The sequence below is a fragment of the Barbus barbus genome, assembly GCF_936440315.1.
Source record: "Barbus barbus genome assembly, chromosome: 45".
In the NCBI taxonomy this organism is placed as follows: domain Eukaryota; kingdom Metazoa; phylum Chordata; class Actinopteri; order Cypriniformes; family Cyprinidae; genus Barbus; species Barbus barbus.
This window is the reverse complement of record NC_136723.1, coordinates 16,981,122-16,995,284: the sequence shown is the minus strand read 5'-3', so window position 1 is coordinate 16,995,284 and position 14,163 is coordinate 16,981,122. Positions and strand designations below refer to the sequence as shown.

The 14,163-nt window shown below is 37.9% G+C and overlaps 2 protein-coding genes across 2 annotated transcripts in view; one reads left to right on the top strand and one right to left on the bottom strand.

Annotated features, from left to right (window-relative positions):
• The first annotated feature begins 61 nt into the window (after nucleotides 1-61).
• LOC306864500 (cytokine receptor common subunit gamma-like) lies at nucleotides 62-5,699 on the top strand. Its single transcript, XM_079408543.1, has 8 exons — nucleotides 62-234; nucleotides 988-1,069; nucleotides 1,153-1,325; nucleotides 1,414-1,550; nucleotides 2,115-2,283; nucleotides 3,526-3,625; nucleotides 3,715-3,811; nucleotides 3,919-5,699. Exons 1-8 carry the CDS (start codon nucleotides 162-164, stop codon nucleotides 4,165-4,167), a joined length of 1,080 nt encoding a protein of 359 aa, XP_079264669.1. The 5' UTR covers nucleotides 62-161; the 3' UTR covers nucleotides 4,168-5,699.
• The window catches only part of LOC306864498 (ryanodine receptor 1-like), a gene marked incomplete at its 5' end in the record, with an annotated part of 52,832 nt that continues 43,906 nt past the window's right edge, over nucleotides 5,238-14,163 (bottom strand). Inside the window, 18 exons of the mRNA XM_079408541.1 lie at nucleotides 5,238-5,896; nucleotides 5,968-6,019; nucleotides 6,109-6,209; nucleotides 6,297-6,361; nucleotides 6,512-6,668; nucleotides 6,859-6,993; nucleotides 7,073-7,219; nucleotides 7,336-7,396; nucleotides 7,637-7,773; nucleotides 7,862-7,904; nucleotides 8,137-8,267; nucleotides 8,408-8,665; nucleotides 8,884-8,970; nucleotides 9,084-9,252; nucleotides 9,366-9,436; nucleotides 9,541-10,829; nucleotides 10,917-10,998; nucleotides 12,030-12,134. Of these exons, the coding sequence (XP_079264667.1) occupies nucleotides 5,801-5,896; nucleotides 5,968-6,019; nucleotides 6,109-6,209; nucleotides 6,297-6,361; nucleotides 6,512-6,668; nucleotides 6,859-6,993; nucleotides 7,073-7,219; nucleotides 7,336-7,396; nucleotides 7,637-7,773; nucleotides 7,862-7,904; nucleotides 8,137-8,267; nucleotides 8,408-8,665; nucleotides 8,884-8,970; nucleotides 9,084-9,252; nucleotides 9,366-9,436; nucleotides 9,541-10,829; nucleotides 10,917-10,998; nucleotides 12,030-12,134 (3,186 nt within the window). The 3' untranslated portion in view covers nucleotides 5,238-5,800. The remainder of the gene's footprint in view (nucleotides 5,897-5,967; nucleotides 6,020-6,108; nucleotides 6,210-6,296; nucleotides 6,362-6,511; nucleotides 6,669-6,858; nucleotides 6,994-7,072; nucleotides 7,220-7,335; nucleotides 7,397-7,636; nucleotides 7,774-7,861; nucleotides 7,905-8,136; nucleotides 8,268-8,407; nucleotides 8,666-8,883; nucleotides 8,971-9,083; nucleotides 9,253-9,365; nucleotides 9,437-9,540; nucleotides 10,830-10,916; nucleotides 10,999-12,029; nucleotides 12,135-14,163) is intronic.

Below are 14,163 nucleotides of genomic sequence, written 5' to 3'. Positions count from 1 at the left end.
TAGCACTCAGTTCTTTTCATAAATCAGCAGAATGTGGCGTCTCTTGAACAGGAAATCCCACACACATGCGTCAGCCCACACAGAGCAGATACATCTAGGTTAGAACAGGGAAGACAGAAACAGATCTAAAACAACAAGTGCCTTATGTGATCCTGTCCAAGATGATATTACTTTTAGTTGGTCTTTTTCTTGGGAGCATTCCTTCATTTGCATTTTCTGCATCATCCCAGCCAAGTGAGTATTTTACAACTACACTATTTTGAAATGTATTTTTTTCCTTTTTATTTTACATTATGTTGCCTGTACAAAACACATCATACCTAGTATTAAAAAACAAAAGGTTTACAGAAGTCATTTCTAAACTTTTAAACAAAACAGGCCTATGGTTTGTTGCCTTGTTATTAATTTCTTCCCCTTTTTGTGGTTTTATATTTTTTAAAACTACGGAAGCATGTGGTTCTACAACAGTTAAGATATTCAAATCTAATATGTTAACATATATAGGGCCTAAAAAAGTCTGGTGATGGCGATTTTTTTCATCAGCAGACCATTACATACTCCTCAGGAAATTGTGAAATGTTTCAGTAACCTGTTGCTGAAGAGTTGAATGTTCAGATGCTTGCTTTCCAAAATGGCTTCTCTGTGGCCATGATGCGCACACAACCAAAGACAACTTTGGCACAGCTTGAGCTTACAGCACTTTCAGTTCAGTTTTTCCATATAATGACTAAATCAAAATGTTCTAATATTTCTTATGTAAAACTATGATTTAATTTTAATCAGTAAGACTGTATAAAATTTTGATTTTGACTGAAAATTTACATATTTCCTGTATGTATATGTTTCTTTCCTGTCCTCACAGGCTGCACATCCTCTTCTGACAAACTACATGCATTACAAGCTGCAACACTGTGCCATTTGTATTTTACATAATAAAATAAAGTGCATTTAAGTGTTAACCATATTGTTTTTCTCTTCTTTACCCAGAAATTAACTGCCTTATCATAAATCTGGACTATGTTAATTGCACATGGACTGAGCGTGAGCACAATTACAGTTTCAAGAGCAAGTGCGTATGTTGAACAAAAAAGAAAACCTGCATTTTTGGATGAAAGTTTCTGAACTGACAACAGCATGTGTTTTCTTTCTTAGGTTTACTCATAAACAAACTCTGGATTGTCCAAATTATCTCAGGATTGATGGTGTTATCGTGGGCTGCGTGTTCCCCTATGAAAAACCACAACGGTTTAATACATTAAAAACTTGGCTGTGCAGTGACAATGGCAGTTTGGTGACAGAGCAGGAACATGATCTGAAAGCATATGGTATTGGAAATGATTTATATTTATTATGACTTGACAATTTTGTGGAAATGACTGGTTGATACTTTTTATATACTGTGTTGCTAATCAGTGAAGCTTTACCCTCCGGACAACCTGTCTGTGGTGGAGAAAACAGACACTGAACTGTGGCTGTACTGGAATATTTCAAAGAACGACAGCTGTATTGAGAGTGAAGTTCGTCACAGGACAGACAACAATGCCTGGAAGGTATGAAATTTGTTTTATGAAATTCTTATGTTCGAAAAGAATGTAAAGCTGTATTAAACTATTATTGTTTTGATGCTTGAAAGCTCCTTGTCGTCTTTTTTAATTTCCAAACAACACCCAAGTAACTATTGCAAGTCTATAAATCAGGGTTTTAAACTTATATCGACTGGGTGAATGATTCGATGACTCGGTCATAAGAAAATGTCACTTGTTTCTTTCCTGTAGTAATCATTGTTAAAAAGGCAGTCACTTATCGCCACCTATCGGCTTAATGACGTAACATGCATTCAGTAGAAATTCCAAAAATAATAATAGAGCCATTAGCATTTTTTTTTTTAAAAGAAATTGTTACTAAGCCATGTGTTAGGCTATATCTTGTTGGAACTGGTAAAGTGATTTGCTGGGATAAAAGAGAAAGTCCCAGTGCTTGACGACTAGATTAATGTTAATCAATTTCGAAGACCGTGTTGTATAAATTGTCTTTGTTATGCATTCTCACCTTGTGGTCATCTGACAAGTTACAACCAAACACAAAACGGCAAAGTTTACATTTCTCTTCCCTAGGACACCATTCCAGGCCACAGGACCTCCTTCAGTTTGCCTTTTCCCTCAAAAAAACGCTATGAGTTCCAGGTCAGGGCTCGAATAGAGTCATCCTGCGGACAGTCCAAGTTTTGGAGCGACTGGAGTCAGCCTGTCTTCTGGGGAAATTTAAAACCCAACAACACCTCAAGTAACTTATCTTATCCGTATTATAAGTCTCTCAGTGCTTTAATTGCCTAGTATGCTGCATTTTAAAAAGACAAAACGCTGCAGACACAAAAAGAGTCACAGCTGCAAGCATCGAACGCCAAAATATGCAGTAGCCCCTCACTGCAGAACAAAGATCCAGGGGGCGGGGTTGGATCCACATCTAAGGGGTGGAGATTGGTAGGTTTAGGGATCAGGGGGTGGAGACAGGTAGATTCAGGTATATGTTAAGTGGAAGGAGTTGGATCTAGATCCAACCACGCCCCCTGGATCTTGTGTTGTGTTCTGCAGTGAGGACCATCTCCAAATATGGCCTGCCGCCTTGCCTGCGCGCTCTCACACAAACGGTCTACATCACATTGCATATTCTCATGTTTTCCATGTTGTTTTAACAGACTGGATGTTTTTTTTGTTTTTTTTTATAAATAGATTTACATGTTGAAAGTGAGGAATCTGTCATATATAAAATCTTTCCTCAACCAGTTTCACATTTGATGATTAATATATATGACGTTCTGGTACTAAATTAGGTATGAGATTTTAGTGCTCAGTAAATTAAAGGCGTAGTTTCTTACTGTTAATCCACTATGACAGAATTATATAATCTTAATATGTCTTATTTTTTACGAAATATTTGTGTCATTTCTTCCTGTTACAATGCTAAATGTTAAAACTGATATTTACGTTTACCTAGGCTATTACTAGATTAGATATATTCAAAGAAAATAACTAATTTCCGCATTGCAAAATAAGGTGCACAAGGCTTGTACCAATACCCTGCAGTCTTTGCACTTGACCACTTGTTGACTTACATTATGTTCTGTATAGTGTGGTGAAATTAAATCAAATGTTTTCACTGTTATTTGCACATTTTGATTTTCAGTACTTCAGATTTGTGTTCAGTAGTGTAACAGATCAAACAATTTAGCAATTGCGATGCTTGTTATAATGTTAAACCTTTTACAAAATACACATAAAAGATGATGTGATACATTTAACCTCAAATACCACTCAGAAGTGCATCAGGGGCACTGAACTTTGGCATTTTTCATACCTGGGACAAACAAAGTGAGGGTAGTGTTGCAGGCCCTGTCAGTTAAACAAGCAACTTTATTGGTGTTGTTTTTTTTTACTGTACTAAACCATAAACATGTCATGTGTTCTTAACTGAAAAAACAATTCTGAAAACTACAGCTGTGGCTTTAATGGCAACTTTTCCCCCCAGAGAGTCCGGATAACATGTCTGTGATGTCACTGGTGCTGTATACAGCAGGAGGCACAGTAATTCTCGGCATACTGGCCTGCTTGCTTGTCCATAGCGAGAGGTTTGAATCCTTTTTTTGTCCTTCAACCATTTTAATTTTCCACAGTATAGTGTTGGTGTTATGCTAATTTAATATTTACCTTTCCTTAGGTTAAGAATAATTTTAATACCAGTGGTACCAAATGCAGGACGAAATGTAAGCAATTACCTTGCAGCCCTTTTTGACAATTATGATGGCAATGTTGAGGTAAGTAACAGTTTTTATTTTCTCAGTAATATACCATACTTTAATTTGTTCTTTAATCCATAGTGGTAAAGAGGGAATGTGAGATGCAATCTTTTTTTGTCACGCAGAAATGGCTGTCCATGCCTAAAGATCTGGAGAACGGCTTCAAACCCAATTTCACAGAGCGTGCCTGTCCTGTGCGTGAGTACAGGATAGTGTCCCAGTCCAGCACTGACAGCGAAAGCATCCTCTCAAACCCAACAGACCTGTCCTCAGATTACCAGTGCATGCATAGCTACTCATCAGCCTCCACCATACCTGGATCTTCCGAAACCATACAAACCCAAGATCTATCGCAAGTGGATAATCCAGTCTAAATCTTCGTCTGAGGCAATTAAAGTTGAGAGTTTAGAAATGAGTGTCTATGAAATTTAGTTCTGAAACTAGAATCCTGAAAAGAAAAACATTTACACTTGAAAAAGGGGTTTTGAATGTATTATATGATTAATTCCAGTCAAATCCAGTATTTGTATTAAAAAAAAAAAAAAAAAAAAAAAAAAAAAAAAACTTTTTGCACTTTAAAAAAAAAAAAATAGCTCAGAACAAGGCATGTAATTGTTTTTTTTTCTCATGTCTAAGCAGGGTAATGCAGTGTTTGTAACTGAAATTGTGTTCTATATAGTTTGGTGTTGGTTTTTGTTAAGTCCAAATTGTTACCACACCTATGACACTTTCATATTTCACAACAAACTGTGAAGGCACCCCTCGAGCAGATTTCATCGCGGGAAAAAAACGTTGGGTTCCGTAAATTAAATGGTGATAAAAAATATTTAGGTCCTGCTTGTGTGAAATATGATCATTGCGATGATGAAAAAACATACATTGTAATTTCTTTTGCTGTTTTCCACAGCAATGTAGGTGAGATTTCTGTATGGTAGCCAGAAGCAAGGCTTTTGAGAAATTAGCATTTTTGCAAGCAGTGACCGTTGTATCAAAGTGTAAGATGTGTCTGTGATAACATCCCAGACAGCAAGCAGTGTCGGCCCACATCCGGCCAGCATGGATTTCACACAGGCCAGATGTGGGCTGGATCTGGGCCAAAACTGTTGCATGTTGCTGTCTGGGATATAGTACAAAGTAAATTCTAGAATCTAATTTGTGTACTTTTGGGAAATCCCATCACCTACCAACCTATGTATTATCTGATTATTTAGCCGAGTGCTATATGTTAATCATGTTGCTAGCTATGTTTAATGTAGCTGCAGAAGTTTCACTTCGACTAGACCAGTTATTCTGAAATTTGACTTTTAGATTTAGTTTTTCTTGCCATTCGTTTTTTTCTTTCTTTAAATGTATCATCTTTATCATACCATATCGTAAAAGGTCCTAAAAAGGCACTTGAAATGTTTAAATTAAACAACATTGGTAGCAAATGTATCTTGATTAATTGTCTATTCATTGTGTTTCATTCAGGATTTATTTTTGCACTTAGCGCTTTGTTTCATTTCTGAACAACATTCAACACGGAGACATTTAGAATGTAAATTTGCCATTTTAAGATTTTAAGATGATTGTTTAAAGACAAATATTATGCTTCAAGAATGTCATGCTTTTACAATCTCTAAATAAAAAGATTAAACTTTCCACAATGTCTGTGATGACTACTTAAGATATTTTGATAAAATCATTTTTATTTTTTCACAGTATATTTTGAGCTAACCTTAAAGTGGGATGCTTAACATAAACTGCAAGAACATTGACGTTTTAAAATTTAGGAAATAAAGATTGTGACAGGTCTGGGGCACATTAACATTTTAAATAAGCAGATACTTAAAAATGACCCCAAAACACTTACTATGAATAAATAGCATGCATTTTGAGAGTGTATATTAGTATAATGATCTGGTATTGTGTAAGTCTTTATTTCTAAGTAAAATTTTACATTAAACATGGATTGTCACAAATATCATAACAGCTTTGTTAAAGGCTACGTACAAAACAGTAAAGCGTTTATCCAAGCTGGTCTTCATATTGTTTTCTGAAGCAGTCTCCAGCAGGGAAGAAATCCCAGGATCTCTCCTGGTACATCTTCCACACGTATGATTCCTGTCACACATACACATATCTGTTGTTTAGATCGCTTTATATGTTTATCAGCTATCAACATTTTGTCTTACCTGCCCAGTGTGCTCAGTGTCATCCTTGTTGATTAAGTACATCAGGAAGAACCTAGTGAAGAGAGAAACATTATTTTTGTTTGTCTGAAGATGAACAGATTGTATAACATCAGATAGGTGGCATAAAACCGAATCGCTCACATGTAATTGGCCAGGTTGTGTTCTTCAAGCGTATGCGTCTCAAAGCCATGTGGCGTTCTATCAAAGTAATCACTCCCAATACCACATATAAAGCATTTGGTCTGGAGAAGCAATGCAAAGCGTAAAATCAGACAATATTTACACTTAATGTGTATTTTTGTTTTATCAAACAGTAAAGATCTCAGTACCTCCATGTCTTCTTTGACCTGCTCTTGCTGGTCTCTCAGCTCACCAAAAGCATCAATGATCAGACCTGTGCAGACAAACATGCAGTGAATTGCAGTGCAGTGTTTTCAATCTAATCCAAAAAATTGAAATCTAAAAACCAGTCATAAATCTCCGAAATGTAAGGCTTAATGTGGCAGATTTGTTAGGTGAAGTTGAATAGAAACATGAGTCTCACCTTGAATGATGGCCAGCAGGATGACGATGACAAAGAAGAAGAAGGTGATGTCGAAAACCACCCGATAGAGTTCATACTCATCCCCTGCTGGGTCCTCAATCTCGTCTCCTATGCCTCCACCTGCCCGCACACCCACGTACATGTGGAACAGATAACACTGTGAAGAGAAAGAGAGAGATTAGTTGGATTATACAGCAGGTGTTTGGTTAGGGAAGAATTGAAGAAAAGTGAGCAACCACCAACAAAACGTTTTACAAAAAACTTGTTGCAACTCGAAAAGGCATTATTAGAGAATAAGAATAAAAGACAATTTAACACCAATAATGTTGTATAATGCAGTGACCAACCGTCATCATGTCGTCACATTTCATGTCCGGCTCGTCCTCATCCTCGCTCTTATTGTAGAACTTCCTGAAGAAGTTAAAGGCCACCACAGTGTAGAGGTACACAACCACAGCCAGCAAACCCACAGTCATCATCAGCTGAAACAAGCCAACAGAGTCAACCAGTGTATAAGTACAGATTTTCAGAAACAGTTTTGAGTTTTTGAACCGACTGTACCTGTTTTCCATTGTGTGTGACCGAGGAAAGAATTGTACGCAGGGTCTTGACACCCATTGCGATGTCCACCAGGTGACAAGCAAAGAAGAAATTGTTGTAATGTCCAAGAAGTGACATAATTGTGTACCACACCAGGTAGAGGAAAGTCTGTAAATAAAGAACACTTTAGTACACTTGACTAGAACAGTGCTTTGCAAAGTCTGTGATTTTAGAAAATACTGTAGATTTTAATACCTGAAAAAAAAAAAAAAAAAAAGACTTACATTGTCTGTAAACACAACTCCAAATTTCCAGATCTGATACTTGATGTCAATGGAAGTGAGCCTGAAAAATAATATGGAAGGAAAATCTAAAACTTGATCTCATATGCTTTAACCAATAGTGTGGTTTTCGTGATTTTCTGTTTGACCAATAGCAGACAGGAGGAGCATTTTAAAAAGTCAGAAAAATCGTAATTTTTGCAATTCTGTTTGGTGCCAGTAGTGGCAAAGAAATAACACATAACCTAAATGTAATATCTTCAAATGTCAGAGTGATATGTCACTTGTAATGAATTTTTAATACCATGCAAGCATAGAGTTGTCTGGCTCTTCGGGTTTCTTGTCTGTCTGTTGTTTGCTGACATCCAGCGATGCCAGATCCATACCCAGCAGCTCTGCGATTCGCTCACGTCCATAAATATCTCCGTATTTATCCAGAACCTTGCCAAAAGAAACGAGAACAACACGGCTTCATAAACACACTCATTTTAAACCTACACACCAATGAACAGGAAGAATATCGATTTACCTTTCGCTTAACAAATTTGTCCCAGTAGTTGTTGGGAAAGGAGCTAAAACAATGATAAAGAGTTTTAATTACAATTTTTCCAAGGAAGACTATGTCCGCAATTGGCTAGGTCTGCTAATGAACACTTACTAGTCTATTGAGGAGACAAAATTTAGGGACCACATGTGTGCAAAACCAGTTTGACCACAAAACAGAATCTAGCTCAACTTTCATTTTAGTCAACCAGATATATCTTGTGAGAAACAGGGCCATAATGAAAGCTTCTCCACACTTACGGTGTGTTTAGCACCAGTCTGTCCCATTGGCCTTTGATGTCATCATCCTCTGGCTGTTCAGTGATGTAAAGACCATCGAACTCCAGCTTTCTTGCCAGCTCTTTCTCTCTCTTAAAGATGACCAGTGGAATCTAACACACCACAACATCATGATAACATATTGATAGCACAAATAATTGATAGCACATATTCAGAATTAAATAAAAACAACCTGAATCAAGACTGATAATGACAAGTTCAAGTGATAAAATGTAAATCTAGTGGTTTAAACCTTGAGGCAGTTGTATCCAATGATTGATATGAAAGCGATGATGGTGTGCACAATTGCCAGGCAGGACAAAGTGGGCTGCATATATCCGGTACTCTCTTCCAGGAAATAATACACAGGACCTTCCTCATCATCATCATCACCACCTCCATCCTCTCCAGCAGAGCCCTCAAAGTCCTCCCCAGAGCCTTCAAACAGCCCAGAGCCTTCAAACATACCTGAGCCATCAAACTCATCACTAATCGGAGGAGTATCAGATACCTGGAGAATTTTAAAAAATGGAGGCTTTAAAACAGTTTTAACAGGAACATTAGATTTTATTTTTATATCTACGTGCATTTGAAAGTAAAATTATTGTGAGGCATGCCATTTTGAATTAAACATTTAAACACAAGCACATGTGAACAAGCCTTGAAATCCAAATAAAGCACAAATGAAACCAGGAAAACAGTGTGAAAATCTAAAATAGGTTTTCCAACCTTGTAGAAGAGAAGAATGAAGTTCAGGGCAAAGGCAATGAACAAAGCCAGGAAACGAAGGTTGTAGAAGTTACGGGACAAACAGTTCTGTAGATGGAAGTGGAGATTAACAGCAAATCAAAACCTGTAAATCATAACTAAACCTGGAACTAAAACTCAAAGATTTAACATTTAGAAGAAAAACATTTTTTTTTTCCTACCATGAATTTATTTCTTTGAACATCCAACTCATTCCAGAGCTCAAATCCTGCTCCCTTGACTGACTTCTTTTCCTTTTTGGCTTTAGTGGCTTTCTCAGGTTTTGGTTCTTCTGGTGTGGCCTCAGGCTTGACCTCTGCTTCCTTCTCAGCCTTCTCTCCATTCTCAGTGCTGTTACACATGGAAGATGGTCATTAAAATGGTAAAAATGTCTAGAAAAACAACAAAGAATCGAACAGAAACACTACAATGTCCTGTTTTCCCTTCATTTGGGAGTCACTCACTCTGCTTTCTCAGGCTCAGGAGGAGGTTCTTCAATAACAGGAGGCTGTTCAGGTCCTGCTGCTTCTGGTTGCTGCAGCATAAAAAACAAGGACCAACATGACACAAACAATTAAAAGTCTTTGTATAGAAAATTGGTGAAGGAACACAGGGAATCCAGCTAAATAAACACCATACCATTTTCCTCTTCAGTAATGGAGTGCCCTCTGGAGTTGGTGGTTCCACGGGGGTCGTGTCACCCATATCTCCAAGTCCACCAGGTGTATCAATACCAGGAATCTTCCCACCATCTTTTTCTTGGATGTCCTCATCCTCCTCCTCTCCCCCTCCTACTTCCATTGAGTCTGTTATCCCTCCTGTATCCTGCTCTTCTCCGCCCCTTGGTTCTCCCGGTAGGTCTCCGTGCACCTCATCCTGCGTGGGATCTGGCATGCTGGCCAGCAACTCCGTCATGGTGATGTTCTTGGCCCCTTCAACTAAACCACCTCCAAAAAGTGTATGCCAGATGAGCAGGAAGAAACCTTTACACACACTGTAAATGAAATAGAGGATGCCAATGAGGATTGTCCATAGGAAGGTAGCAAGCTTGACCACAATTTCTTTAATGGTCATCTTCCTGAGCCTACGGTACTGTCTGCGAATATTCCTAAAGGTAAACATGCCCAGGAAATTCATTATGCTTTGGATAAAATCGGAAAAGGCAGAGCTTGATTCTGGCTGGCCCTCCTCTCCACCTCCCTCTTCATCTCCACCACCTCCTCCATCTTCCTCTTCATCGTCCTCTTCTTTCTCCTCCTCATCCTGCTCTGAAATCTGTGAAGCGATGTTCATCTCAAAGATGGTGTCCTCACAGAAGTTGACAAAAAGCTCCATTTTCTCTGATTCGCCGCCTTCGTTGACCACATCAAATATGAACTGCCGCTTAGACTCTTTGACTTGAGGCATTTCCCATTGCTTACGATTCACCTCACTGATCTCAAAGTAGATCCTCTCGATCTTCCTGCTGGCGCCCATTATCTCGATACGCCCCAAGAATGGGCGGAAATAGTTCAGAACGCTCTCAGCTTGTTCAAGGAAGTTCTGCAACCGGGTATCATGAGGAACATGTTCAGAGAGGTTGGTTAGCAGCACTGCTATATTAAAACCAATGTCTTTCGCTGGCTCTTGGAAACGACTGGCAAACTCCTCGTAATGAATCATCTCATTCTCATCTGCCTCAGAGCAGGACAACAGGAATTGGATCTCTGCAGGTGTGTACTGCTTCTGGCTGTCCATGGCTTTCTGGAAATCCTTCTTGGATATCAAACCTCTGGGGTCTGTCACATAGTCGCGGAATGCATCAGATGCAACAATGTCCTTCAGCTTGAGGAACATGTCGAAGAATTTAAGGATAATTTCTACATTGCTGGAGGACTCCACTAGCATGTCTACCATTTGGCGAGCAATGGTGCCATTTACAACATTACCTGTCAAATACATAGTCATACAGTGTAATCAGGTCTAGACTGAATGATGTGAAACTGATGAACATAAATTCAAGATTTACTTCATACCTTCCAGCAGAGACAATAACATGACCACCATATCTTTCTGAAGGTCCAACAACTCTTTCAGAAGACCAATCTGACTGGAATCCTACAAGAAAACAAAATGACATACTATATAATATATACTGTACCAAAACATGTATAATCTAAATGAGCAGCTTTTATAAAATTGTTTAAAATGTATCATTTATAAAATGAAAAGAATATATTTTTATTTATTTATAAAAGGGGAAAAACACAACATTATTATTTGTAAGGGTATAACTTACTGTACAAGGGTATGGTCACAAAATAAATACATCAGCATCTTTATAAGAAATGTTACCTAATCAGATTGGTTGAGAATAAATGTAAAAAAACTGTAACATTTAAATGTAGGTTAATGCATGCAGTAACAATAACTGGCTAATTACTAGAAACTGAAACACTCCATGCACACAAGAGATCATGAAAAAAAAGCAAACCGCACACCAAAGGCAGAACTGTAGAAAAGGCAAAACACTTTTTAAAACAGGAAATTCACATAAAGCTGAAAACACGTGGTTTTTCTGGGTAATGTTAACTGTCATCCAATTTTTCAGGCTGTTTGACCCACTTGTTTGCATACTTGGCAGATTTTTTTTTTTTTGCAGAAATGTTATGAGAAATTGGCATGTTAAATGAAAAGTAAAATTAGATTTAGTGTCAAAAAAGGCCAACTGGGTTCAAACAACCTGGATTTGGGAATCTGGAACATAAGGGGAAAACTCAAATACAATCACTTCAATAGATAAATAGAGTGATACATACTCTTCCCTGCATACGGCATATGAAAAACAGTTTAATCAGTAAAACATTGAGAGTAAAAACAATATTACATTCCAACATACTAGTCATTTAAAGTTTGAAAAAAGGAATGTAACATGTTCTTTAATTTAGCATGTAATCTAATAATTAAAAACATTTCTACTATACATAAGCACCTACTACGGTTTCATTTCCATGCACTTTCTATCAGCCACTACAGTAATAAATAAGCTCATTTAGTAGAAGTTACACACATTTGCTACAAGAGAAAGTGTGTGATCTGATGCATTCAGAAGTGTAAATCAACAGAGGAATCAAGTTCAGACAGGTTACCTGTGCCAGTTTCATCATCATATGGGCAAACACGTGCAGGAAGCCCACCACAGCATCCCATAGACGGCTGTGGGCCAGGGACTGCTGGTTTCCTGTGCAGGGACCCTGAGACAAGAGGACAACTTAAATACATGACAGCCATATGTGTATGCTTTTAAAGGAAATTACACTGTAAAAATCAAAGTAGATTTTTCTAAGGAGAAACTTCTACAACCCGAATTCCGGAAATGTTGGGAAGTTTTTTTAATTTGAATAAAATGAAAACTAAAAGACTCTCAAATCACATGAGCCAATATTTTATTCACAATAGAACAGAGAACAACAAATGTTTAAACGGAGAAATTTTACACATCCACTAAATGAGCTCATTTCAAATTTGATGCCTGCTACAGGTCTCAAAAAAGTTGGCACGGGGGCAAAAAAGGGCCGAAAAAGCAAGAAATTTTGAAAAGAACATCTAGCAGCTAATTAAGTAAATTGACATCAGGTCTGTAACAATTAGATATAAAAGGGATGTCTTAGACAGGCAGAGTCTCTCAGAAGTAAAGATGGGCAGAGGCTCTCCAATTTCTGAAAGAGTGCGTAAAAAGATTGTGGAATACTTTAAAAACAACGTTCCTCAATGTCAAATTGCAAAGGCTTTGCAAGTCTCATCATCTACAGTGCATAACATCATCAAAAGATTGAGAGAAACTGGAGAAATCTCATAAATCTTGTGCATAAGGGACAAGGATGAAGACCTTTGTTGGATGCCCGTGGTCTTCGGGCCCTCAGACGACACTGCATCACTCATCGGCATGATTCTGTCATTGACATTACTAAATGGGCCCAGGAATACTTCCAGAAACCACTCTCGGCAAACACAATCTGCTGTGCCATCTGCAGATGCCAACTAAAGCTCTATCATGCAAAAATGAAGCCATATGTGAGCATGGGCCAGAAGCGCCGTTGTGTCCTGTGGGCCAAGGCTCATTTAAAATGGACTGTTTCAAAGTGGAAAGGTGTTCTATGGTCAGACGAGTCCAAATTTGACATTCTTGTTGGAAATCACGGATGCCGTGTCCTCCGGGCTAAAGAGGAGGGAGACCTTCCAGCGTGTTATCAGCATTCAGTTCAAAAGCCAGCATCTCTGATGGTATGGGGGTGCATAAGACACCGGCAAGGGATAGAAGTATTGCTTTTTATTTTAGTTTTTTCATTTATATGTTTATTATTGAAATGTTGTTATATGCATGTGTAAATTTTATTTAATTTCTTTATTTTCTTAAATATGTGGGTATATAGTATTTATAGAGTTGTAACTTTTAGTTTTAGTTACTTTTTCTTATTTGTAAGTCGCTTTGGACAAAAGCGTCTGCTAAATGACAAAAGTAAGTAAAAAGTAAGTGCATATGGTATGGGCAGCTTGCATGTTTTGGAAGGCACTATGAATGCTGAACGGTATATAAAGATTTTAGAGCAACATATTCTCCCCTCCAGACGACGTCTATTTCAGGGAAGGTCTTGTGTATTTCAGCAGGACAATGCAAAACCACATACTGCAGCTATTAAAACAGCATGACTTCATAGTAGAAGAATCCGGGTGCTGAATGCAGTCCAGGGCCCGTATTCATAAAAAATCTTAGTGCTAAGAGTTGCTCCTAGTAACAAAATTCTAAGAAAATTCTTAGAAATGTGGGTGTTTCCTCTTAAAATTAAAGAAAAGATCCTGGTAAAGAAAAAATTCAGAAAGCATCTTAACCCTTAAAAGAGGTCTTAAGGTCCAAAATTGTTATGAGTACGGACGAGGACTTTTAAGGGGCTTAAGAGTTTCTTTAGCAGCAGAGAAAATGGACGAAACATGAAGAGGGAGAAGAAATGTGTTGCACGCAATGTATGACAGTGAGTTAATAAGACGCTACACATTAGATCGTGCAGGGATCATGTTTGTGACTGATCTTATTAAAGACATGCTAACATCTCCGACACTGCGCTGAAATGCCATAGCGCCAGAAATGGACGTAATCACTACATTAACATATTTGGCAACTGGAAAAATGCAACTATGCAGCAGTGATGATTTGGGTCTGTTAAAGCACTTATGTCGCTGTTCATTTCCTATAAAATACGTTAAGTATGACAGCATGGTAAATAA

Bases quoted from the DNA above. Each gene is read 5' to 3' on its own strand.
- LOC306864500 (XM_079408543.1), top strand. From the start codon at position 162: ATGATATTACTTTTAGTTGGTCTTTTTCTTGGGAGCATTCCTTCATTT. The intron at 1,326-1,413 runs GTATTGGAAATG...GTTGCTAATCAG, and splicing joins ACATGATCTGAAAGCATATG to TGAAGCTTTACCCTCCGGAC. The intron at 3,626-3,714 runs GTTTGAATCCTT...ACCTTTCCTTAG, and splicing joins TTGCTTGTCCATAGCGAGAG to GTTAAGAATAATTTTAATAC.